Source organism: Solenopsis invicta, chromosome 12 (genome assembly GCF_016802725.1).
Source record: "Solenopsis invicta isolate M01_SB chromosome 12, UNIL_Sinv_3.0, whole genome shotgun sequence".
NCBI lineage: Eukaryota > Metazoa > Arthropoda > Insecta > Hymenoptera > Formicidae > Solenopsis > Solenopsis invicta.
In genome coordinates, this window is record NC_052675.1 from 6,772,937 (window position 1) to 6,797,730 (window position 24,794).

At 33.2% G+C, this 24,794-nt stretch overlaps 3 protein-coding genes across 7 annotated transcripts; 2 read left to right on the top strand and 1 right to left on the bottom strand.

Moving 5' to 3' along the window:
• The first annotated feature begins 237 nt into the window (after positions 1–237).
• LOC105199869 lies at positions 238–2,442 on the top strand. Of its 4 annotated transcripts, none has more exons than XM_011167143.3 (2): positions 238–426; positions 1,996–2,442. In XM_011167143.3, the coding sequence occupies exon 2, from the start codon at positions 1,998–2,000 to the stop codon at positions 2,403–2,405; it is 408 nt and encodes a 135-aa protein (XP_011165445.2). In that variant the 5' UTR covers positions 238–426; positions 1,996–1,997; the 3' UTR covers positions 2,406–2,442. The 4 variants fall into 4 exon arrangements, with proteins under 4 accessions (XP_011165445.2, XP_011165444.2, XP_011165447.2 ...); XM_011167142.3 differs by having other exon boundaries at positions 388–587; positions 1,996–2,437; XM_011167145.3 differs by having other exon boundaries at positions 390–539; positions 1,996–2,437.
• Positions 2,443–4,275: 1,833 nt separating this feature from the next.
• Positions 4,276–10,427, top strand: LOC120359208 (protein ALP1-like). Of its 2 annotated transcripts, XM_039455979.1 has the most exons (4): positions 4,276–7,960; positions 8,156–8,255; positions 8,345–8,523; positions 10,048–10,427. In XM_039455979.1, exons 1-4 carry the CDS (start codon positions 7,752–7,754, stop codon positions 10,130–10,132), a joined length of 573 nt encoding a protein of 190 aa, XP_039311913.1. In that variant the 5' UTR covers positions 4,276–7,751; the 3' UTR covers positions 10,133–10,427. The 2 variants fall into 2 exon arrangements, with proteins under 2 accessions (XP_039311913.1, XP_039311912.1); XM_039455978.1 differs by lacking the exon at positions 10,048–10,427 and having other exon boundaries at positions 8,345–8,960.
• Positions 9,786–14,246, bottom strand: LOC113005003. Its single transcript, XM_039455977.1, has 3 exons — positions 11,634–14,246; positions 11,256–11,429; positions 9,786–10,887 (listed from the first exon to the last, which is right to left on the bottom strand). Exons 1-3 carry the CDS (start codon positions 11,839–11,841, stop codon positions 10,118–10,120), a joined length of 1,152 nt encoding a protein of 383 aa, XP_039311911.1. The 5' UTR covers positions 11,842–14,246; the 3' UTR covers positions 9,786–10,117.
• Between the last annotated feature and the right edge of the window lie 10,548 nt (positions 14,247–24,794).

The following is a 24,794-nucleotide window of genomic DNA, read 5'->3' on the forward strand; positions in this document are numbered from 1 at the left end:
AGTTGGGTGGAGTAAGAGTAAAACGCCAGCTTTTATTCGCTACATGAAAAGGATAGAGGCGATAGCGTTTAGCTTTTTAACGCTGCTTTGCGTTGCGATTGAGTGGGGGTAAAACGCCAGCTTTTACTCGCTGCGTGAAATTGCACCTTTACAGAAAACGTTCAAGAAGTGAATCAGACCAACCGGGAGTGCGCTGATAGCCGTGATAGCGCTGTGAGCGTGAATCGGACCGCAGTCTAGCTGATGCGCTCTTCATGCGCTAATGGTGGGAAGAATCTAGAGAATTTCATGCTCTACCAATGCGCGCATTAGAAAAAACGGAACTGTTGTCTATGCAGTCCATGCGCATTATGCGAGAAACGGAACGCACCCCATTTCTCATAGTATATGTTCTGTGACTCGAAAGTAGTGTCATATGTATCGTTGGTATGACAAGTTTTCTAACCTGAATATTTGTCAATTTTAACGATTAATATCTCGTTTCTTCTCTTGAGACCTCTAAATTGTATAATTACCAATAAATGTTTCAATTTTCACCGGTATCAATCAGATCTTTAGTGTGCATATAAAAAACTGGCATTAACAAAGTAAATTGTTAATCATAGTCAAGTAAATTAAATGCAATTTGAAACTTTGCATGCATACAGATCGAACACCTAAAAATTATTTCGCCATAAGTTGTCTAATACAATTCCAACGTGATTGTTATTTTACATTTGACAACTTATAATAGTCATTTTTAACTATTGACTTGTATGTGTATGATTTTTCAAATTATATTTATTTATTAACTCTAGGGGTCGATCATGAAACTTTTTCCCTTGGGTGGAAACGTGAAAAGTGAAAATCTTTACCATTGAAGTTAATGGAGAAATTTTCCACTTTTCACGTTTCCACCTTAGGGAAAGTTTCATGTTCGATCCCCTGATTAACAACTTTTATATTTGTGTTATTAATGTTACTATTAATGCACTGAATATGATCACATTAAAGATAGAAGTGTTTGCTGTTACATGATATTTATGTTATAAAATAAGGGTAATTATTTAGAAGAGCTACTTCACTTCAAATTTTGATAAAAACAAAGAATCTGGCAGAAAAAAGCAGCGATTTGCAGCGATTTAATAACTGAAACAAGTTATTAAATGTTAAATTTGAGACTTTAAAAGTTAAGATATCTGTCATATTGACTTAATGGATGCATTCAGTACTACAAGTGCTAATTGAATAGCTGTAATAAACTAATTTTTTACTTAAAAACATGTTTTTTTGTTTTAAAAATAAATTTTCTGTTTTAATATTATCATAAAAATTATATAAAAAGTAATTTGCATTTTTAAAGCAGAGAATTTATGTCTTTATAGCAGAGCATTTGTGTTTTTAAAGCAGAAAATTAGTGTTTTAAAACAAAGAATTTAAGATCACAAATTCTCTGCTTTAAAAAGGCAAAATGTTTTATTATATAATTTTTATGATTTTAAAGCATAGTATTTGTGTTTTAAAGCAGAGAATTATTAGTTTGTTTTGGCTGCTCAGTGAGTGATTATAGTACTGAAAGCATTTATTAAGATGATATGACAAACTTGTAAAGTCTTTACTTGAACTTTAACATAGTTTAACTTAATAATTTATTTTGTGAGGCAAACCCGCTGCTTTTATTTACAAGATTTTTAAGTAAAAATGCGTTGAATGAGTATATTTTTATCAAAATTTGACATAAGGTAATTATTCTAAATAATTACCAAAATAAGTTTTAAAAGAATGCTTGTATTTCTGGTAATACTGGTCTCAATCTATGTGATGCTAAATCATACAAAGTAATGATAAAAGCAACTATTCATTATCATTACAAAATATAACTACGTTATTATTAACATTACAAATAAGGAAATGTAACATTGTTATTTAATCATTACTGAAAAAAGAAGTTGAAACGGTAACATGTTGCTTTCCAAGTTTGCTTTTTTATATTAAGTTACAATTATTTTGTTGCAGATATGGTAGCAATTCAAACGCTCATGAAAATAGCAAGTGTGGGTGGATTTATAACAGCAAGTACAGGTTATACGTTTCATTATCGTATACAACATGATATTAAAAAAAGTGAAACTTATAAAGATGTTATGAATATCCTACATGCACATAAGAAAGCTGTGCCATATCTTGGAGAACCTATAACATTGGGCCGCATCACTTATGGTGATGGACATCGAACACTTGAACATGAAGATACAAAAGTTACACAAAATTACAAATGGTTTAAGGTTCCGCTTACAGGCGCCAATACTAAAGCAAAGTTATATTATGAAGTAACATTGAATTGTAATCTTAAAAATAAACTTGAGGTGTCTAAAATTGAAATTCTATTTGATAATATACCTGGAAAAACATTTATAATAAGATAATATGAAATGATTAAAATGTTAATAAATTTGTATTAAAAAAAGTATGTAGTTTTTATATTTATATAAAAATATAATTCAGACATATTTATTGTAAAATTATATATACATAGGTCAAAATAATTAAATAGAATTGTAAAGACAAATTACACATACAGAAAGTTATACAAAGATAATTAACGCTCTATTGTGGATTTTCGAAGGAACAGTAGATCTTTCTTTATTATAAAGAATGAGGCCAAGGTTAGTCCCTTTTTAACCCTCGAAAATGAATTCCATGTTTGGTTTAACAGAGAGTTTTTCATGCTGATTCCGAATATATAAGTCTCTACCCACACAACACATGGACGTCCCCGGACGTCCAATACATGTTCACAAAAGTCCTTGTAATGTCCTAGTATCTCGTACGTCCATAGGACGTTCCACAGACGTCCGAAGGACATCCTGGTATATCATAGCTGCAGTATGACGTTTGTAGGACATCCGCAGGACATATTTGGGATGATTCGTAATATTTAACATATTATGTATACATACATAATAAATATGCATTCGAAAATTGCGTTGTTCTTTATATTAAATAAGACATTTGGAAGATGTTCTAAGGACGTCCATTAAATGTCTAGCAGATATTGGTGGTACGTTCCGAAAAGGTCCGCTATTATACATATATGTCAACAAAGTTGAGTATTTTTATAATTATCATCATTATCATTATTATTATAACACAAGAATTTTATAAATTATAAAATTATAAAGATAATTTTTCGTGTTAAAAAATATTTAACAAAAGATATATTTAACCATATATAAACATAAACTACAGATTTTGATAATATGAGAAGCTTTAATATACAGTATATAGCTTTTTAATAAAATATACTATTCGTTAATATTTAATATTTCATTATATATAATATTTAAATTATGTAATATTTAATACATATGTATAATACTATAACGATTAATTTAATATGCTATTTAATGGCTATTTTATTTGTGAGGAAAATCCTACTCAAAATATAAATAAATAATAACGTATATTATATCAAGTAAAATTTTTCTCAGAAAAAACGTTTTGGAACGTAAACTTAAAATATAAAGAAAGTAATTATACATCTAGCAGCAAGGTATATATATTTGATTTACAGAATCATATCTGTTTACATGATTCTGTGAATCAAATACATGTATACATTAAAATTCGATTTAATTATAATTTATGAAATCCTGTAATTTCGGATTGAAATGAATTTAACAAATGAGTGCTGGCACCACCGCTAGGCGGCCACGCCGCGAGAGATCTTCTCGTGAGTCGAATGCGGCTACGGGCGTTATATCTAGGCGCCACCGCGGCCGACTCCCCAGCTCATAACTTCAGTAAGACTTTTAGGAGCTGTTTGTTGTAACCTCGAGACGAATACTCACTCTCAGTCTTTTCAAATGTGACGTGTGTGTGGAACGCTGTTCCACATAAATTTTTATAATTTTTACATGTAAATAACAATTTGTATTGTTATTTAATCTTGTACAAAAATTAAATATTTAATTCAAATTTAATATTTTTTTAGTCCTTTTTAACGAAAAGGATACAAGAAATATTTTTTTGTAAATTAAACATTTATAACGTTTTATATTAATGTATTCTGTTTTAATATAAATCTATCTGGGTTCCGATTTTATAATATTTTCAATCTGTCTTAACACCATATTTTCGGTGCAGAAATCTCGATCGATTCGGACTACTTTTTTTTTTTAATCGGTTTTAATCGCACATTTTCGGCAGGGTTAATACTACTTTTACTAATAAATATTATTTTTTTACTAAATAAAGTCCTAATCACGCAATATAAAATAATGTCCAAACAACGTTCATAAAAGTCCTTTTTATGTCCTGCTGAGACGTCCTAATGACGTCCATTTGACGTCAGAAGGCGCTACATTGTACGTCCGAAGGACGTTTCCTAGACGTCTACAAGACACAATTGGTATGTCATCTGGACGTCAGACATGTCCGATCGCGACGTCCATTGGACGTGTTGCGTGGGTAGTTGATGCCATGCATTGTTCCAAAGAAAATGTGCACCTAAGTCACATTTTAGAGACTTTTATATATTCGGAATCAGCGTGAAAAACTCTATCGATTAAACTAAACACCGAATTCATTTTTCAGGGCTATAAGGGCTAACTACCTACAGAAACTTAGCTTCACTTTTTAAAGTAACTGGTTGATAAGTGTTAGTATACTTTCTTTTAAAAACATTTGGGATAGTGAGGAATCACGTATATTTAAAGAATGTCCATCCAATATTCAAATTTTTGTTTTGTACTGAGGACGATTAAAAAATGTCTGTTCCTTCACAACAACCTGAATTGCAAACTATATAAATAATTTCTGTAGATTAAAAATTTTAATTTGTTTTGTATTTTACATATTTTTAATACTAATTTTAATGAATATAAAGATTTTACTTAAAAAATAGATTTTTTGATGTTTTATATAGTTTTTTCACTGGTTATAGTGATTATAATATGTAGATATTTCTTTTTAAATAATATCTTATTGTTACATTGATTTTGATAAAAATAAACTAATTTTATGATTCAGTTTATAATGTAAAACAATTTTATTTTTTTCTCTAATAAAGCTTTTTTTTAAATAGATATAGATATTTATTTCTTTAGCTTACAAAAAGCCATGAAAGGACTTTACAATCTTTATCCTTAACTCATGCATCCATCCATACCTCGTTCCATTCCATATTAGCCTATCTCTGTTTCTACTTTTTATACGCATTTCTCTTTTCCTCGCGCCCGCGGTGCTAACTATACCTCCCTATACTTATTCTTTTATGTATCCTTGGTACAGCACGGCGCAACAATCCGCCCAGGCAAACAAACACCGTACCATATACAGCAAGTCTGTCCACCCAAACAAACCCCCGCACCACACCGCACCCATGCCTATATCTATGCCTACCCAGTGAGAAATGATACATCGAACCGATGTCGAATCGATATCGATTTGATCAAATTTCATCGATGTAATTTTTCCGGGTTATTGAACATCGAAATCTCAAATATTTTGTGATTATTTTGATGTCATAATATTCGTATTTGTTGGTAGCAGTAATAATACAATATAATGTTTCTTTGAAGATTTTCCATGTTTTTCCTTGTTTGTATTGAATATCCATTTGTTGTCGATTCGATATCAATTCGATACTCGCGAGAGTTGCAGTGAAAAGCGACGTGAATATCGAATGAAAGCCACCTGAATATTGAAATCGATGTGAGGATCGATATCACATTTCGATATCAAAACGACATCAAATTGATGTCGATTTGATATACTATTTCTCACTGGGTATGCCTAATTCTCTTTCCATCTTAAATCCTAATTTACATTCTTTTTTCGCGTATCCTCACATTATTCTTTCTTTCTTTGTAACTCTATTCCTTGGTTCTTCTCTTTCTTCTTCTCGGTTCTTCTTTCACCTTCCTTTTCTCTTCTCTCTCTTCTCTTTCCTGCTTCTTTTCCAAACATCTTTAATAACCCTTTTAGCCTTCTTTTCACCCAGCCTTCCAGAGATTAGTATCTCCACGCAGAAATGCAGAAATTACGCATCTTATCGTTCCAATACAACGTGACAAGAATTACCCACAATGTGAACTTGTTGCTGCAAAGGAGATCCACGGCTCACTTCCATCCCTTCTGCATCTACCTCTGCTGTCTTGTTCCATACACTCCTTCTCCAACCTCTATAAGCACAGTCTCCAAAGGCAAAAGATCCAGTTCCATGTCTCCTTCTTTTTTAACAATCCAACAGCCTCCTTTTCTTCCAATTCTTACTAAAATTCCGGTTTCTCTTTTTTTTCTGCTTACACCTCTATCGCCTCTTTGTCCTATATATTTATTCTATTTTCTCTTTTCTTTCCTGTTCCTCTTCCTCTATTCTTTATGCTTCATAATCTCCATCTCCTATACTTCTTCATCCTATTATGCTTCATAACCTTAATCTCCAACGGCCGGTGATCTGAGTTCTCTCGGTCTTCTTCATATACCAAGCCACCCAGAATTCTTAATTAACCAATTACTTATACATTCATCTATACCTTAACATTTCCTTTACGGTTACTTTTATAATATCTATGTCTATATTTATGTCTATACCTAGTCCTATTTCCTATTTTGCATTCTAATTTTCTTTCGCTATTTCTTTCCTATACTATCACTCTTCTCACCGTCTCCGTACTTCTATACATTCCTTCCTGCAAGACCGTAACATATAATACTTATTGAAATCAAGATTGCAAGTAGTTAATAGTTTAAATTTAGTTAGCATTTGTAGTGAAATGTAGCTTTGGATGAGCTTTGCATGAATCTATGATAGCACTAATTTTAAAAACAATTATGATTAGTTGCTATGTAACGTTATCAACAACATCACTTTTATTTTATCATTGACTACGTTTACACGGCTTCTAACTTCGATTTAGTAACGTTAATGTTATAACTCCTACTTAAAGTGAGGTGCGTTTACACGTTCAGGCTTATCTTATCCCCACCAAGCTGAAGCAGCTTAAGAACTTTCGAGTGAAGTAAGTCAAGGATTTCCATTAATACCAACATAAAATAACGAAAAATTAGATGCTTGTTTGTGGTAGAAATGTAGTCTGAAGTTAACAAAGTGAATTTTTAGGTTACAATATAAATTTGAAAATCATTAAATATTTGTTCGTTGAGTGAGATGTAATAATTTACAAATTAAATTAAAATTTTAGGTTATTATAATTTTTGAAAACTGCAATTAAGTGATAGTATGGAAAGCGTTCGTTCATTTGTCGCCGTATACCTGACAACTATAGAAAACATGATCATGCAATGTACATTTACATGTCCGAAATATTTTGATTAAACGGCGAAGGCGTCTAAAAGAAATAATATTACAACACTTGTTGAATTCAACACCATCAAATTATTTGCTTGATCTAGGGCCTATATTACATTTTTTACGAGAAAGAGAAATATGGATGAAAGAACGAAGTTTTGATTGGTGGCATCGAATTGTTAATGATCATTTTAAGGATGAAGACTGGTTAGAAACATTTCGGATGACAAAAACAACTTTTTTCTGGTTATGCAATCAATTACGAGACGAACTTGCTCCAAATTTAAACCAGATAGGCACCCGAGAACCAGTATCAGTGGAAAAACAGATCGCTGTTTGTCTGTATTTTTTATCCAGCTGCTGTGAATATCGCATAGTCGGAAATAATTTTGGGATTCATTAGGCAACTGTGTGGAAGTGTGTTCATAGAGTAATTGATGCAATTAATAAAAAACTAATGAGCTCGTGGATAACTATGCCTGACAATGATGAGTGCCATAAAATAGCTGCGGATTTTGAGAAGAAAACGCATATTCCACAGTTAATTGGAGCAATTGATGGGACGCATATTCCTATTCTTCCTCCTAGCGATGGATACAGAGATTTTATTAATCGAAAAGGATGGCCCTCTATGATATTGCAAGTGGTTGTAGATAACAAATACAGGTATATGTACAAGTTGTTTACACATCCTACTGTTTTTATCATTATATATAGAGTTGCGTTCGGAAACATCACCTGCATGCATTTATGTATCATATTATTTTTGTTTAACATTTGATGAACAAGGATAAAATGATACGTGGAGGTATTTGGGTGATGTTTTCGAACGCAACATAAAATGATGCTATTATTTTTCAGGTTTCGTAATATTTATTGTGGTTCACCAGGATCATGTCATGACGCTGCGGTTTTTCAGACTTCAAAATTATACAAGAATCACAATTTATTAATTCCCAAAGTTGGTGAAAGATGTTTTATTTCTTATACTAATGTTGATATTATAATTTCATAAAATTATGTTTAATAAAATTAAAACTTATATTTTAGGAAACAAAAATAATTTTAAATGTGCCAGTGCCTTATCTTATAATAGGAGATCCTGCTTATCCGCTATTGGAATGGCTCATCAAAGGATACACTAAATGTACTCGCCTCACTCCTGAGGAAGAATCCTTCAATGTATATCTGAATTCTGCCCGTGTATGTGTTGAAATAGCTTTTGGAAGATTAAAAGCTCGCTGGCGAAGAGTACTTAAACGAATTGACGTACACTATACTTACGTACCATATGTAATATCAGCCGTTTGCATTTTACATAACATAGTCGAGACACGAAATGACACATTTTTATCTGCTTGGGAACATGCAATAAGGGAAATTCAACAAGCCGAAGTTCAACAACCAGAACTAAGAAGAACTCGAAACTTGGATAATTTTAATGCCATTAAGATAAGAGATACTCTGAATACTTATTTGGCTGAAAATTTTGAACTCCGAAGAACATTTGTAACATAAACTGTATGTCATAAAAATAACAAGTGTGCACAAGTCATTTTTTGCGCTATTATTTTATATGTTATAAAATAAATAGTCATTTATTTTATAACACAAACTGTACAATACATAATATAATAAAGTAATTATTAAATTGTAATTATTAAAATGTTGTTCATAATCATGGTAATTGATATTTAGACTCACCATATGGATATAAGTCATTAAATCATCTCTGCCTATAGATAGTAATTAAAAAAATGCTAATTTCGATAATCACATTTTTATTATAGTAATCACACAATGCAACTTATAATAATCACATAATACGGTAAATAAAATTTGATATAAAATATCACAAAAAAATATAACTAAATAATGAATTAATTTCAAAACAAAAAGGTTATATAAATACCAGTTTATGCCGGAATGACATTATAAATTTAACTTAAATGTAATAAATAAAAGTTAAATTTTCAGTCTTCAAATTTTTAACGTAATTTTAGTTTTTAACTAATTAACTTAAATACTCAAGTGTCAAATACATAATGTGTTATTCTAATTGCACATTAAAAATGAATAATTAAAGTAATAATTGTACTGTTCACGGTATTAATAAATTGGTATAAAAAGTTTGACAACATAAAATAATTTTTAATTTTGATTAGTCATGAGTAATTTCAAAACAAAAAGATTATATAAATACCAATTTATACCGGAATGTCATTAAATGTAACTTAAATGTAATAAATAAAAGTTAAATATTGCTTTTAATAATTATTAAAATATTAAGCAGTCTTCAAATTTTTAACGTAATTTTAGTTTTTAACTAATTAACTTAAATACCCATATGTCAAATGTGTTACTTTAATTGCACATTAAAAATAAATAATTAAAGTAATACTTAAATTAATAATTGTACTGTTTAATACAATTATTAATTTAAGTATTGCTTTAATTAATAATACTTTAATTAATAATACTAATAAACTGGTATAAAAAGTTTGATAACAAAATAATTTTTAATTTTCATTAGAGTCATGAGTAAATGGTAATGAATTCCGAGTACTCAAAAATTTTAAATTCTGCGAGTTTTGCGACTTTACGTTTACTAATGATTGTAAGGAAATAGGCTCTTCGTTTTCAGTTTGTGAATATTTTTTTATACTAACAGTTTTTTCGGTACTCGCCGTTGTTAATTTCTCTGGAACCGGACTTCGTACTGCCCGTGTATGTGTTGAAATAGCTTTTGGAAGATTAAAAGCTCGCTGGCGAAGAGTACTTAAACGAATTGACGTACACTATACTTACGTACCATATGTAATATCAGCCGTTTACTAATACCTTAGGAAAAGGGCTTGAAGAACGAAAAGTTTGTGATTCAAGATTAGAAAATGAAGAGGAATAATGAATTGGAGACATTACAAAAGGACTTTGCGCGGCTGAATGGACTGTAGGAACTGAAACTGTGGAAAATTGAGACGGAATCTGAGGAGCAAAAATATTTTGTAAACCAGTTAATAATTGATTAGTTGTATCTCTTAACATTTTTTGTTGACTTTCGAGCATATTGTTAATTAGTTCTTTTTCTAACTGTTTTTCAGATTCCATTAATTTTTCAATAAAACATCGATTCTTTTCCATAGTATTATTTTGAACTTCTTCATAATTTTCTTTTAATTTATCCGCATATCTCAGAGCGATAGCTTCACGAGATCTCACGTTACATCTTTTTGTAGGAACTTTTGTAAAACTATCAACTTTACTTTGATTCGCAGTATTTGATTCGCTTGACGAATCTTCTTGTAACAAGGGATCTGTTGTTGAGTTATTGTCCGACGAACATCCTGGAATTGCACCGTCTCGTGGATCTGGAGCATCTCTCAGAGCGATAACTTCATGAGATCTCACTTTACATCTTTTTGTAGGAACTTTTGTAAAACTATCAACTTTACTTTGATTCGCAATATTTGATTCGCTTGACGAATCTTCTTGTAACAAGGGATCTGTTGTTGTTGAGTTATTGTCCGACGAACATCCTGGAATTGCACCGTCTCGTGGATCTGGAGCATCTTCATAAATCCAAATGTTTGACTCTAGTACAGAATATTTTTTTTTTCATATTATTTTATATAAATGTTTTCATTATAACGAATTCGGTCTTGCATTACACGAGATTAGCGCATATTAAAAGTTGTTATATTTGAAGTTAGCAAAATTAAATGTAAAAGTAAATAAATGTTTTAAATGAATAAATATCCAATAATGATACAATTACATTATTTAATAGAATATACATGTATGATATCAAAATTAATTATATTTTACCACTATATTTAAATATTTTATATGCAACTGCATTTAATATGTACTAATTTAATGAATTTAGTAAAGTGACTGAATTTAACATTAGATTTTTATTTAATACACTTCATAAAATTACATGTATAACAAAATCACTTACCACTATTGGTATTGCTTTCTGATAAATCTTGTAATGGTGTGCTGTCTACAACATCTCCTATAGCAATGGGACGAAATTCCAAAAGTTGGCTCATTTCTTCGACATACATAAATGAGGACATGTAGTTGCCTGATCCACTTTTTCCCATTTGTCTTCGTATTTTATTATATTGAACTGAAAATTGCAAATGTTTCAATATGAAATTATTGTTCAGTAAACCGAAAACATTTTATGGTAAATATATTTATGCTTGTATTCACAGTCCTCTGAGAGACAAGAATTCTTCATTTCTCAAAGAAAAACTATAAATACAAGCATTAGTTCCTATTAAATATATATTGTGTATACTAAATATATATATTGTATACTTTTACTTACGTCTTAGAGTTCTAAATCTAGTCTGCATTTGCTTTGCTGTCTTATTATAACCTTTCTCGTTCATGGGCAATTCTAAATGTTTAAAAATATCATCTGCCCGAAACCTCTTTCCATCCAAACTTTTCATAACTTGCCGTTCTCTCATTAATTGAAGAAAATATCGAGTTTCTTCGGTTTCCCAACTTTCACGTTTTCTCACGGTTTCCATCGTTTTTATTTTTGATAATTGTTAAGAATATCGACTGCACCTCCTTAATTTTCTTTGCCTTCTCTTACGATTTGGAAACTCAATACCAACTCTATAAACAATGGGAAATAAAGAAATTCAATTTTTATGGGTTGGCATTATAACCGTCGTTATATTGCAACCGTTTACACGTCTTTTTTACGTCGATGTTGTAACTCTAACCCTCTTTACCAACTGACTTTGAGTTACTACATCAATGTTATAACTTCGGCGTAAAATAGCGTTTACACGGCATCTAACGTCGGTAGTTATAACATCGATGTTATAACTTCGTCGTAAATCGTGCCGTGTAAACGTAGTCATTGTAATTCTCTTCACTTCGTAAATCTATCTCGTTGTGACAACACGTTCTGTAAATGGTGTTCGCTGATTAAATAAAATTTACAATCTGTGAATAACGACTAATTTCTTCACGTAATAAAACTAACATTGATGGTTATGGACCCAGAAAATACTCCGATGCTTATTAGAAGAAATAGTGAGACGAATTAGTCGTATTTAACGGTGTTACACAAAAGGTCCTGTTCCTGTCGAATTTCTTAAATAAAAAGAAGAGATATTGAAGAGACAAAATGACGGAATCGCATCACCCTTCTATTGCAAAATTAAAAGGACGAGAAAACTATTCGACATGGAAGATCGCCATGGAGAGCTTACTACAATTGGACGGACTATGAAAAGCGATTCTAGGAACAGAAACCAACGAAGAAAAGATTACGAAGGCAAGAACAAAAATTATTCTGAGCGTAGACGACTCGATTTTTGTCGATTTTTGTTTCGAAAGCGACAACGGCACAAAAAGCTTGGAAAAATCTCCAATCTGCATTTGAAAATTCGGGACTTACGAGAAAGGTGGGTTTACTACGCAAAATTACAACGACGAAATTAGAAACCTGCGGTAATTCTATAGACAAATATGGTGAAATAATATCAACGGCGCATCAGTTAACTTCGATTGGCTTTGAAATAAATCAAGAATGGCTTGGAACAGTTTTATTAGCTGGCCTTCCAGAAAAATATCAACCAATGATTATGGCGCTGGAAGCTTCCGGAATTCAAATTACGGAAGATTTAATTAAAACAAAGTTATTGCAAGAAACTATCTGCCAGAAGAGTACAGCAGAAGATGCGACTTTTCATACGAGGCGTCAATTCAAAGGAAGAAAATCAAAATTCAAATCCAAGAAATTCGTTTATTGGAATTGTGGGAAATCTGGTCACGCGGCAAATAATTGCAGTGAGAAGAAGAAGGAAAAGAAGGACAACAAGCCTAAACAGCGAGAAAAGAAGAAGAATGAAAATAGCTCCAAAGTGGCATTTCAGACGACTGCATTTATAGCTGACGGCGGATTATACAAAAGCGAAACATAGATCGTCGACTTAGCGGCAACGGCTCACATGTCACCAAGGAAGGACCTGTTCGACACCTTCATTTCATTGGCCAACGCGAAAGTAGCGGTAGCGGATGATATGCGGTTAGACATAAAAGGCAAAGGTACTGCAAATCTTGCGATAGAATTTGACGGGCAAGTTAAAGAATGTTAAAGAATTCAACGTGAGTGATTCAAACAAATCACGGTGAGTGATGTGTTTTTCGTACTTGAATTAAAAGTTAACTTTTTATCCGTAGGAAAATGACCGAAAAGAACTTGATTGTAAAATTTAATAAAGATTTTTGCGAAATATCGGATAATTACGATAATGTAGTTGCGATTGCGAAAATAAGAAATAATTTGTATGAATTAATACAACAAAAAGAATTTGCGTGTAATACCAAGGCCGAAATCGCGTGTAGTTCTAAGACCCACGAAGAACATGAAATCATAATAAGATCATGATGACATCAAATATAAGTCATTTTGGGAAAAATCTTTATGACGTCATTCGATACACTTTTTAGGATGATTTTGTGATGAATTCTTGATATAGAAATGATTTTTAAGTGATTTTTTTAACTACGTACGTAATAAAGGAAATCACGATTTTATCTCTGCCGCAAATTTACGTTACATACGTATGTTTATTACCTTATTAAAAATTATAAAAGTTTTATGTAAGGAGAACCTTATGCAATGCCTGTTTCAAAAAACACATTCAGAAAACTATACATTTTTTTTATAGTGTTCTAAAGTAAATTGGCGGCAGGGATACGTATGATAGCGCAACATAATAGCAACTGTTGCCATCGGTTTGCTGTCCGCGTTTAACAGCATATTGACGGCATGTTGTAAAAATGTAAAATTGAATGTGGAACACCGTTTCACACAAACGTCACATTTGAAAACAATCAGAGCGAGTATTCGTCTCGAGGTTACAACCCATACAGAACAGAGAGATTGCAGGAACATTGCAGAATGATTTCATTGAAACATTGTAATATTGCATTTTGATTGCAAAACATTGCTGCAACATTGCTGGAAGATTGCAACAACATTAAGATGTCCGCTTTTTGAAATATTGCATTAAAATATCCCATTTTTCCAAAATATTTACATAAATATTATTGAATCACATAATTCCAATAAACAAAACAATATTTGTGTAACATTTTAAAAAACAATTTTTGCAAAAAAAAAAGTCAATTTCTTAGGAATTTTTCAAGCGGTCACCCATCCAAGTCGCGACTCCGGTGAACGTTGCTTGACCTCCGTGATCGCTGCGAACTGATTCCTCATGATGACCTGTGAACACTTTATGCTCATAGGTGTATACAACTGGTAGATCAGGTCAATATATGTTATCGAAAAAATGAAATATGTATAATTAAAGCACAATATTTATATAAACAAATGTAAAATTATAGTTTTTTTTGCTAATTTTGCAAATGCAAAATAGCATTTAGAATAATTTCTCTATTATTTGTTTAAATAAAAATGTAATTATAAAATATATATCAATATAATACAATAATTAAATTAAATATGAAAAAATTTTTATTAAAAAAACAATTAAAAAATATTGTTTGTTTATTGGGCTGTAGATCGAGGTTTCTTCATATATAGATCTATTTCGTCTATTGATATAAATATTTATGTTTCTTAACAATACTATGATGCACACAGCACCACGAGATTGCATTCATTTTCTAGACGTCTTAGAGTCAACATTTGAGGGATGTCTGCAGACGTCTATGCAAAGTCGATTTGCAGTCAACTTTGAAAGCTTGACTTGGATGAGTTGACTTACAGTCGATATATGGAGGGTTGTACTGTTAGGGAATGTAGAGATTCAGCGGAAAATTTAGTAACGTCGCCCGACTTTAGTTAGCTAAATGCGGATGAATAATTATAGATAAGTTAAATTAATATAATATTATACGCAAATATTCTGCTTTGGCTCTTTATTGCCACTACTTTATTAAAAAATTATGATATTGCAATGTTTCCGGAATATTACTGGCATATGCCATGCGATGTTGCAGGCATATTGTTAATTTATGTTTCTACAATGTCTCCGTAATATTGCATTGCAATCTACAACATTGCAACGTTGCTGCAATGTTGCTGGAATTTTCTGTGCTGTATGGGAACAATCAGCTCCTAATTAAGATTTTCATTGAAGTGTGCTGGTGGCGCCTAGATATAACGCCTGTGGCCGTACTCGACTCACGAGAGTCGCGGCGTAGCCGCCTAGCGGTAGCGCCAGCACTTGTTTGCCTGGGGCCTTATACACATTAATTCGGCTGAATTATATACATTCAACTATAAAATTTGAATGAGGTATTCCACATTCATAACTGTATGTATTTTGAAATCAACATTACCGTATAGAAACACATTAATTTATAATAAGCAAATCACTATAGGAACATAATGACGGTGTCATATCTCATCCATCGATCATAATGAAGTCACATATTTTAATTTTCATATATAATTGTATTTTCTATTGTTTAAGATAAATGACTATAACTTCGTCATGTTAACGGTGTAAATGACCTCAAAATAAGTATTATATTTAGGTTGCTTTCCTATGGAGGGAATTTATTATCGGATAAAACGAATCTGATCATGAAAAAGTGTATCAAATGTATAAACTATTGATAGTTATAACAAAAAAGTAGTTTTCTCGAACCTCTATTTTGTACCTAATTTCGTCAGAAAAACGGTATCATTTTTAACTTCGTCATTCCGTGTACGTAATTCCGTCATAGGCATAACCTATATTGTGTAGTTTTCAACTTCGTCATTCCAATTGGATTAGGACGTTTAATTGTGGGATATATAAAAAAAAATTAAAATTAAAACAATTAAATGACTCTTTATTAATAATCAGTCTTGTTCATCAGTCAATTAAAAGAATTTTTTTCTTACATCTATTATCACCATTAATATTTACGTATCATTAATCAACATTTAAGTATATTATCAAAACATAAATTATTATTTTTATAAAACAAATTATATTATATGTAAGTTTTTATATTAATTTGTTACATTTGTTAATTTGTTACATTTTGAGAACATTTTGAAAAATAAAAAAAAACAAAATAAATTCTTCTACTACTTAAGAGCATAAGTAAAAAAATAAAAAAATGTAGATTTTTTTAAACAATGTTTTCACTTTCGTAGATTAAATTTTTTCTTACATCTGTTATCACCGTTATATGTAAATACCATTAATCAACGTTCACAGAATAAATCCCTCTACTATTCAAGAGCATGGGTGGCAAGATTTTTTTAACTATTTCTTCTCTTTCGTAGACTAGAATATCATTCTTAACAGGCCATTTCCATCTATTCTGTATACCCATACCACCCATTGCCATTGTTTTTATTTTAAACTTTGGTCCTTCTTCAATATCGAGTACTAGCTCTGAGAATTTCTCACCCTCATAGAGAATTACTACATAATCACCTTTGGTTATTTCTATAGTATTCACATCAATCATATTTTTGGCATTTTCATCTTTATTCCTATTTGATTTTTTCTTACCCTTAGCTTTCGATTTCGATAGTTTTTCATCCTTTTCATTTTTTAGTTTTATTTGATATGCTATAAACTCATCAGCAACAGCTACTGATGGAGTTATTTTACGTTTAACTTTTCCAGATTTAGTTGTTGAAACTGGGATGTCTCGCCAAAAAAGCGCATTTTTGAACGGAGATGGAAATATTTTTTTTTGAGTAATTAATGTTTGTTTATCAAAATTTTCGAGGTTGTCATTTTCATCTTGTTGCTCTCTTAGGTTGGAGATCGGTAAAGCATCCAATTGTCCGAAAAACTGTACATTGTCTGCACAGCTTGATTTTGGTGTCGAAATCATAACTGAACCATCTGCATTTACGTCCAAGTCGATTACATCGTTTGCAGTGAAATTCTCATCAAGTTCAAGGGCGGAAAAATTTATATTTGCCTCGGGTGTTATATTATAATCTTCTTGTTTTTTCGAAAGACTCATAGTTTGCAGTGATGAGTCCGGTATTTTTTTTAAATTTCTAACCATAAATTAAAAAGACCCTCATCTTTCGGTTGGCCATTCCATTGAGTCTTTTCACATCTCTTGAACTCTTGTAATCTTTTGACTCCTATCATACTTTCAATGAATGACAGATTTTAGCGAATATTTTCATTTTTTTCTCTTGGCTCTAATTCTTCACTTTCTGTTTTTTCTGAATTATCGGCTGTAGTTTTTAATAGTTTTTTAAAAGGCACTGCATTTACATCGAATGGATATAATCCACAGATCTTAAAGCCGTTGCGTATTGTTTCTGGTTTAGCTGCTCTTTGCAAACATTCGTTAACTAAACTTGAAAAATGTTTTTTTTTCAGGCGTTCACCGTTATTATTGATTTGCCATTCATAAATTATTTTTTTCCACTTGTTCTTAAGGGGGTGACACAGAGATACATCCATAGGCTGCAGCAGATGCGTTGCATTTGGTATCAAGCCGATTAAAATAATGCCCTTTTCTCTGCAAAACGTACTTAGATGCAAAGAAAAATGGGATGAGTGCCCATCAAGGAACATGACAACAAGTAATTCAACGTTATTTTGTTGCAAATACGGATAAAAAATATTTGTTATATATTCATAAAATGCCTCGCATGTCATCCAACCTGAGTCGGTTCTCCCTATTCCCCAATTTTTAGGCATTTTTGCAACAATATTCTGTGGCATGCGTTTGTATGGGAACAGAGTTAAGGGGATGCTAAAGCGACCGGCGAACTCAATCGAGGTCGGTCTAGACTCTAATGGTCCTGCGACATCTGCGGCCTTCTGTGGAACTAAATGAGACATCTACGGATCTCTGCAGAACTAAAAATGATAAATATCGATAATACCAACATTTTTATCGACATTTATCATATAAGCGTTGTTTCTCTTCTATTTTCACATGAGCTCTATTAGACAGATACTCTATTTCTTTTTGTTACATAACAAAAAGAGAAGAGAAGAAGTACAATGAAGTACAGCGTTTTATAAAAATTATATGCGTATGATAAACACTTATAGTATTGTGTCATAATTAGCTAGTTCAAACGCCTCCGATATTTGGTTATAACTATTCACAGCACGATTTACAGCTGTGGCATTTTGTTATAACAAGCCAGCTCACAAAACGCCTCTGGCAATAATCAAAAATTGTTTATAACTATCCACAGCACGATTTACAGCTGTGGCATTTTGTTATAACAAGCCAGCTCACAAAACGCCTCTGGCAGTAATTACAAATGTAATTATAATTAGAACGGTTTACCGGTCTATGGAGAAAGAAACCTTTTGATATCTCATTATAGGTTTCTTACATAACGTAGTTCGTCTTCGCAGACGATACGGCGGCTTCCCGTTGTCCTCCGCTGCCGCTACCATTGTCGTAGTCGTTCACTAGCTATTATCACCAGCACTAACGACGATGACAACGGCGACGACGACGAGGACGACGTTGCCGTTACCGTTGTCGTGGTCGATCACTATTATCACTATCAATGACGACGACGACGACGACGACGACGACGATGATGTCGCCGTCGCTGCTGCCGCTACCGTTGTCGTCGTCGTTCACTATTATCACCAGCACTAACGACGACGACCGACGAGGGACGACCGACGACGGACGACCGACGATGGACGACCGACGATGGACGACCGACGACGGCGACGGCGACGGCGACGGCGACGGCGACGACGACGACGACGACGGCGACGGCGACGGCGACGGCGACGACGACGACGGCGACGGCGACGGCGACGGCGACGGCGACGGCGACGGCGACGGCGACGGCGACGACGACGACGACGACGACGACGACGACGACGACGACGACGGCGACGGCGACGACGACGACGACGACGACGACGACGACGACGACGACGGCGACGGCGATGACGACGACGACGGCGACGACGACGACGACGACGACGACGACGACGCACGGCGACGGCGACGGCGGTGACGATGACGACGACGACGGCGACGGCGACGGCGGCGACGCTGCCGCAACCGTTGTCGTGGTCGTTCACTATTCTCACTATCACTGACGACGACAACGACGACGACGATGACGACATCGCCGTCGCCGCTGCCGTGGTCGTCCATTATTATCACTATCACTGGCGACGTCGCCGTCGCCGCTGCCGTGGTCGTCCACTATTATCACTATCACTGACAATGACGACGATGACGACGTCGCCATTGCCGCTGCCGCTACTGTTGTCATAGTCGTTCACTAGCTATTATCACCAGCACTAACGACGACGACCACGGCGACGAGGACGACGTTGCCGTTACCGTTGTCGTAGTCGTCCACTATTCTTATTATCACTGACGACGACGACGACGCTACCGCTACCGTTGTCGTGGTCGCCCACTATTGTGGTACGAACTGACTACTGCTTCTACATTATAACCTCAAACTATTGCGCGGGAACGATACGGTGAATGCGAGTGACCACGAGTGACAACGCGTCACGATGGAGACGTGAAAGAAACAAGAAAGACAGGAAAGAGACAGAGACAGACAGACAGAGAGAGAGAGAGAGAGGGGGGGGGGGAGGAGAAAGAGATGATGCGCAGGAGTACGCGCGGAGTAAATTATCTTAATCCGTACCATGCAACGATAACAACTATATTGTCTGAACGTTTATTTCACTGCGGGTTACTCACGAATACTCAGACGTACGTGTAAAAAGAACTCTACCAGCGACAAACGGCATGAAGCACACCGCAAAGATGCCATCAGATGCCATACTACTAGAGTGGCAGTACACGCTCGCGCGTTGCGGCAGTAGGATTGTAATTTTCATACAAATTGTAGTACAATTCAGACATTCTTGAGAAAATAGTAAAATACTTTTAGCACCTATAGTACCGTTACGAAAAAAGACGTGTCAAGTTGGGCATGTAGCTCTATAGTAAAATGCGTGGCTTATACGCCGAAAGTTTCCAAGTTTGATCCCTTAGGACAATTTTTTTTTTTGTAAATCTAGTATTGAAAAAGATAAAGAAATTAAACAATGCTGTTCTGTTATTAATTAAATTGAAATTGAACACAAAACATATGTAAAAATTGTAACACTTATTTTGACGTTCAAACACTCATTGTTAATTTTCATGGCAAATACATTTTTCGTGTTTTTGAAAAATTTTAATTTGATTGATAATAGAAAAGAATTTTTTAATTTCCTAATATTTTTTTTTAATTACGAACTTAGTGTTAAATATTTAAAAATAGTTTAAAAAATATACGTTACATAACAATTTTAAAAAATCCTACTAACTTTTATATAATTCTACATACATTATAAATAATTGTTTTTACGGATGTATCAAAAATAATGTTTTTTACAATTATTCATATATATATAAATTAGTGAAGAATGTGACAAATGAAATCACAGATATTGTAAAAATTGTAAAAAAATTATTCTTTATACATACGTACATATAATTATTTATAATGTACGTAGAATTATATAAAAGTTAGTGGGAATTTTTAAAATTGTTACATGTATTTTTTAAACTATTTTTAATTATTTAACACTAAGTAAGTCATTATGAAAAAATATTAGAAAATTTAAAAATGCTCTTCTATTACCAATCGAATTAAAATTTAAAAAACACGAAAGATGTATTTGCCATGAAAATTTACAATGGGTGTTTGAACGTCAAAAGAAGTGTTACAATTTTTACATATGTTCTGTGTCCAATTTCCATTTAATTAATAAAAAAAAAGCATTTTTTAATTTCTTTATTTTTTCAATACTAAATTGTAATATATTTCATACTGCATTATTCTTACAACGGTAATTTTGAAAGAATTAAGCATTTTTGTAAACATGTATATGGATTATATTTATAAGTGTTTCATCCATAACGTAGCTATATTTTTTATCAATTTTTTCCTAATTTTGTAAATATATCATGATATAAAATTGATATATATTGTCATAGTTTTGTCAAAATATTATTTTGAAATTACATCAGCAGTTATCAATGCTTTACAAAACGTCAATACTTTTACATCTATTTTTCTAAATGTACCTACATAATTGCTGATTAAAATTGTTATGCAAGATTTTATTGTCATAATATAATAAATGTTGTCCTATCGAGATTTTCCTACTAATATATGTAATATATGTAATATATGTTATATATATATATATATATATATATATATAAAAGTAAAAAACGTATATAGAATAATACGTCGCGTGCGTGCGCGCGCGCGCGCGCGCGTTGCAACTCTGATCTGCGACAAGAAAATCTGAAATCGTTTCGCTAAGCTGTGCAGTGTTGCCGGCTTGTGCAGTGTTGCCGGCTTGTAATGAGAGAAATCAAGAACGCTCGAGACAGAAGAGGATAGGTCGAGAAGAATAGACTGCTTGAGAAAGAAAAAGACAGTAGAACTCCTCACGCATCTTTCTTACTTGACGCTGGGTCGAGAGAGAAAGCATGATGTGACATAGAGTTATGACAACCGCGGTGTCCTCGCCGTTACGGATGTCGATCGAGTACACGTGTATTGGTCGACGATAGTTAGTGTGCACGGAGCGCCGTTCTAGGCGCTTTGTTACATCCTATTAGGGTTTTCCTACTAAAAAATATTCTCGTTTTTGTTGGCGATGGGACAAAAATTTTTCAATATTGCGGGGACTCGGCGATCCCTAATCAAAAATTTCATGATTATGTAGTATTCATTCGTAAATTTACTACATACAGCAAAACCATAGAACCGGCTATTTAGGCATTCTCGAGAAAATAATAAAATATTTCTAGCACCTATAGTAACATTACGAAGAAGAATTACTAGTTTGCGTGCGTGGAAAAACATTGACTACCCAAGCAGAACAAGGAGTCATCACGACATCAAAATGATATCAAAGTGACTACATAATGATCATTAAAAGTCACTTTTCAATCAATTACGATTCATTTTAATGTCATTTTGACACAATTGTGTCAAATTAGTATGATATAAAAATTATTTTTACAACTTATATATATAACAATTTTAAAAAAATATTAGTAAGTTTATAAACGCTCTTTTATTATCAATTCAATTAAATTTTCCCAAGAATACAAAAGATATAGTCGCCATAAAAATTTACAATGAGGAACGTCAAAAAAAAGTATTAAAATTGTGACATATTTTTTGTGTCGAAATTGAAGTTAATATAATTGCAGAGAAGCATTTTTGAATTTATTGATTTTTTTTTAATACTACACTTTACAAAAAAAAAAAATCTTGTCCCGAGGAATCGAACCTGAAATCTTCAGCATAACAGTCAAGAATCATGAACATCCTCAGAGAGGTCCGTTTACAATTCTTTTTCCGTATTGATACTATAGCTGTTGAAAGTATTTTATCATTTTCTCAAGAATGCTTGAATAGTCGGTTATACACATGTGTAATAATAATAATAATGTATCTGTATTGAAAATATTTATTCATAAAATAAAAATATTTACTCATCAAAGTCGCTAGAAATAAAAACTATGTATAAATGAGTTTCTTTCTTTATATTTTTCTTATTTTACTTTATGTTATCTTCAGCGAAAACTGTAGTCAGTATCAGACTATGCACCATATTCGGTTTTCAATTTGCCATTCGTATGAATTTACTAACAAGGGCACCACACACAACCCGGGTCACCGATTTTGATGAAACTTTACAGTTATGTAGTATTAGTATAGAAGTACTAAATACTAAACGGAGACGATGCACTACTCAACCGTTGACGTGAAATCGTTGTTTGAATTTCACCATATAGCTTTAATACCGTAACATTGAAGGAGTTTGGCAAGTAGCAGCGTGGTGTGGCGGACAGCGCGAGCGCCTATAGTTTTGCAGGTCGCGGCCGTCGCGGGTTCGAGTCCACAAGTTTTTTTTTTTCTTTTACCCAGTACTCTTATTGTTACAATATATATATATATATATATATATATATATAATAAAATATACAGGGTGTTTCAGACCTCCCGTACACCCCTTTTCTCTTCGCAGGATTAGGACCAATCAAAAATATGTTCAGACGAAAGTTGTAGGGTTTCAAAAGATCTATTCAATGATCTTATCAGTTTGACCTTGGATGGCGTCGCCAAGGTCAGATCGAAATCACATTAAGTTTTTTAAATGAAACACCCTATTTTTGATTCCAGAATCTAATAGCTGGTGTCAAGACCTTTCCAAAACACTACAAGAAAGTTTATTTTCGTTGATTACTTTCCGAGTTGTGCGGCTTGAAAGTTACACTACCGCCAACACCATGTAAATAACAATATAAAATCACGCGTTACGCAGAAAGCCGTGCAGCCGACACAAAGAAAGTAAACACGCGAGCCGGGCCAACAAAAACAGATCATGAAAAATCGTGAAAGTTAGCTGTCGCGACCGTAGATAGTCACATACATATGTATGTCATAATATTATGTAATTACATTATTACTTTAACGGTAGCACACGAGCAATAACGAGCGCGGCTTTCTGCGTAACGATGTCTAACTCGTGATTTTATACATATTGTTATTTGCATAGGACGTAGTAGAGATGTATTCACCACAACGCTATTGTGACTCAACTCAACACGAGTGACAATAACTCTCTCAAACTTGTCACCTACGTCTTCAATAACCGTCATATCAGTATCAATCGCGCAACAAAAATCCGACCCTCTTTATTAGTCTAGGTTTATTTAGCCATGTCCTATTCCAATAAAGAAGCATATGATATGCTGCTAATTTTAGGTGAGTGTCGAGGTACATTCATTGCAGCGGAAAGATTGTGGCGGGAACGTTATCCTGATCGGACTCCTCACTCGCGAAATGTTTTTTCACGTTTGGCTAAACGAATCAAAATTAAAGGTGTCGTTCAGCTTCAACATAACAAAGGTACACAAATTCGTCGTCCGATTATGGATGAAAGAACAGTGGAAATTCTTGCATCGACAGAATTGAACCCTTATGATTCTTTAAGACGACGAGAACAAGATTCTGGTGTTAGTAAAATCAGTGTTTGGCGCATTCTAAAAAATAACAAATTTCACCCTTACAGAATGTCTGTTCATCAAGCGTTGAATTATAACGATATTAGACAGAGACTTGTATTTTGCAACTTTATAAGACAGCAACCACTTGATTTCCACTTGAAAATTTTATTTTCTGACGAATGTACACTTAAAAGTGATGGATCTGTTAATACTTGGAACTCTCGTTATTGGGCACAAAATAATCCTCACTGGTTGAGAGAAGTAGATCATCAAACCATTTGGAAAGTCAATGTTTGGTGTGGAATTATTGGAAGTCAAATCATAGGTCCTGTTTTCTTTGACGAAAATCTAAACGGTGATAGATATTCCGCCTTGATAATGACAGATCTTCCTGTCTTACTAGAAAATATTCCTCTGCAATTGCGCCTGAACATGTGGTTCCAACAAGATGCATGTCCGTCTCATACATCGAGAGTTGCTC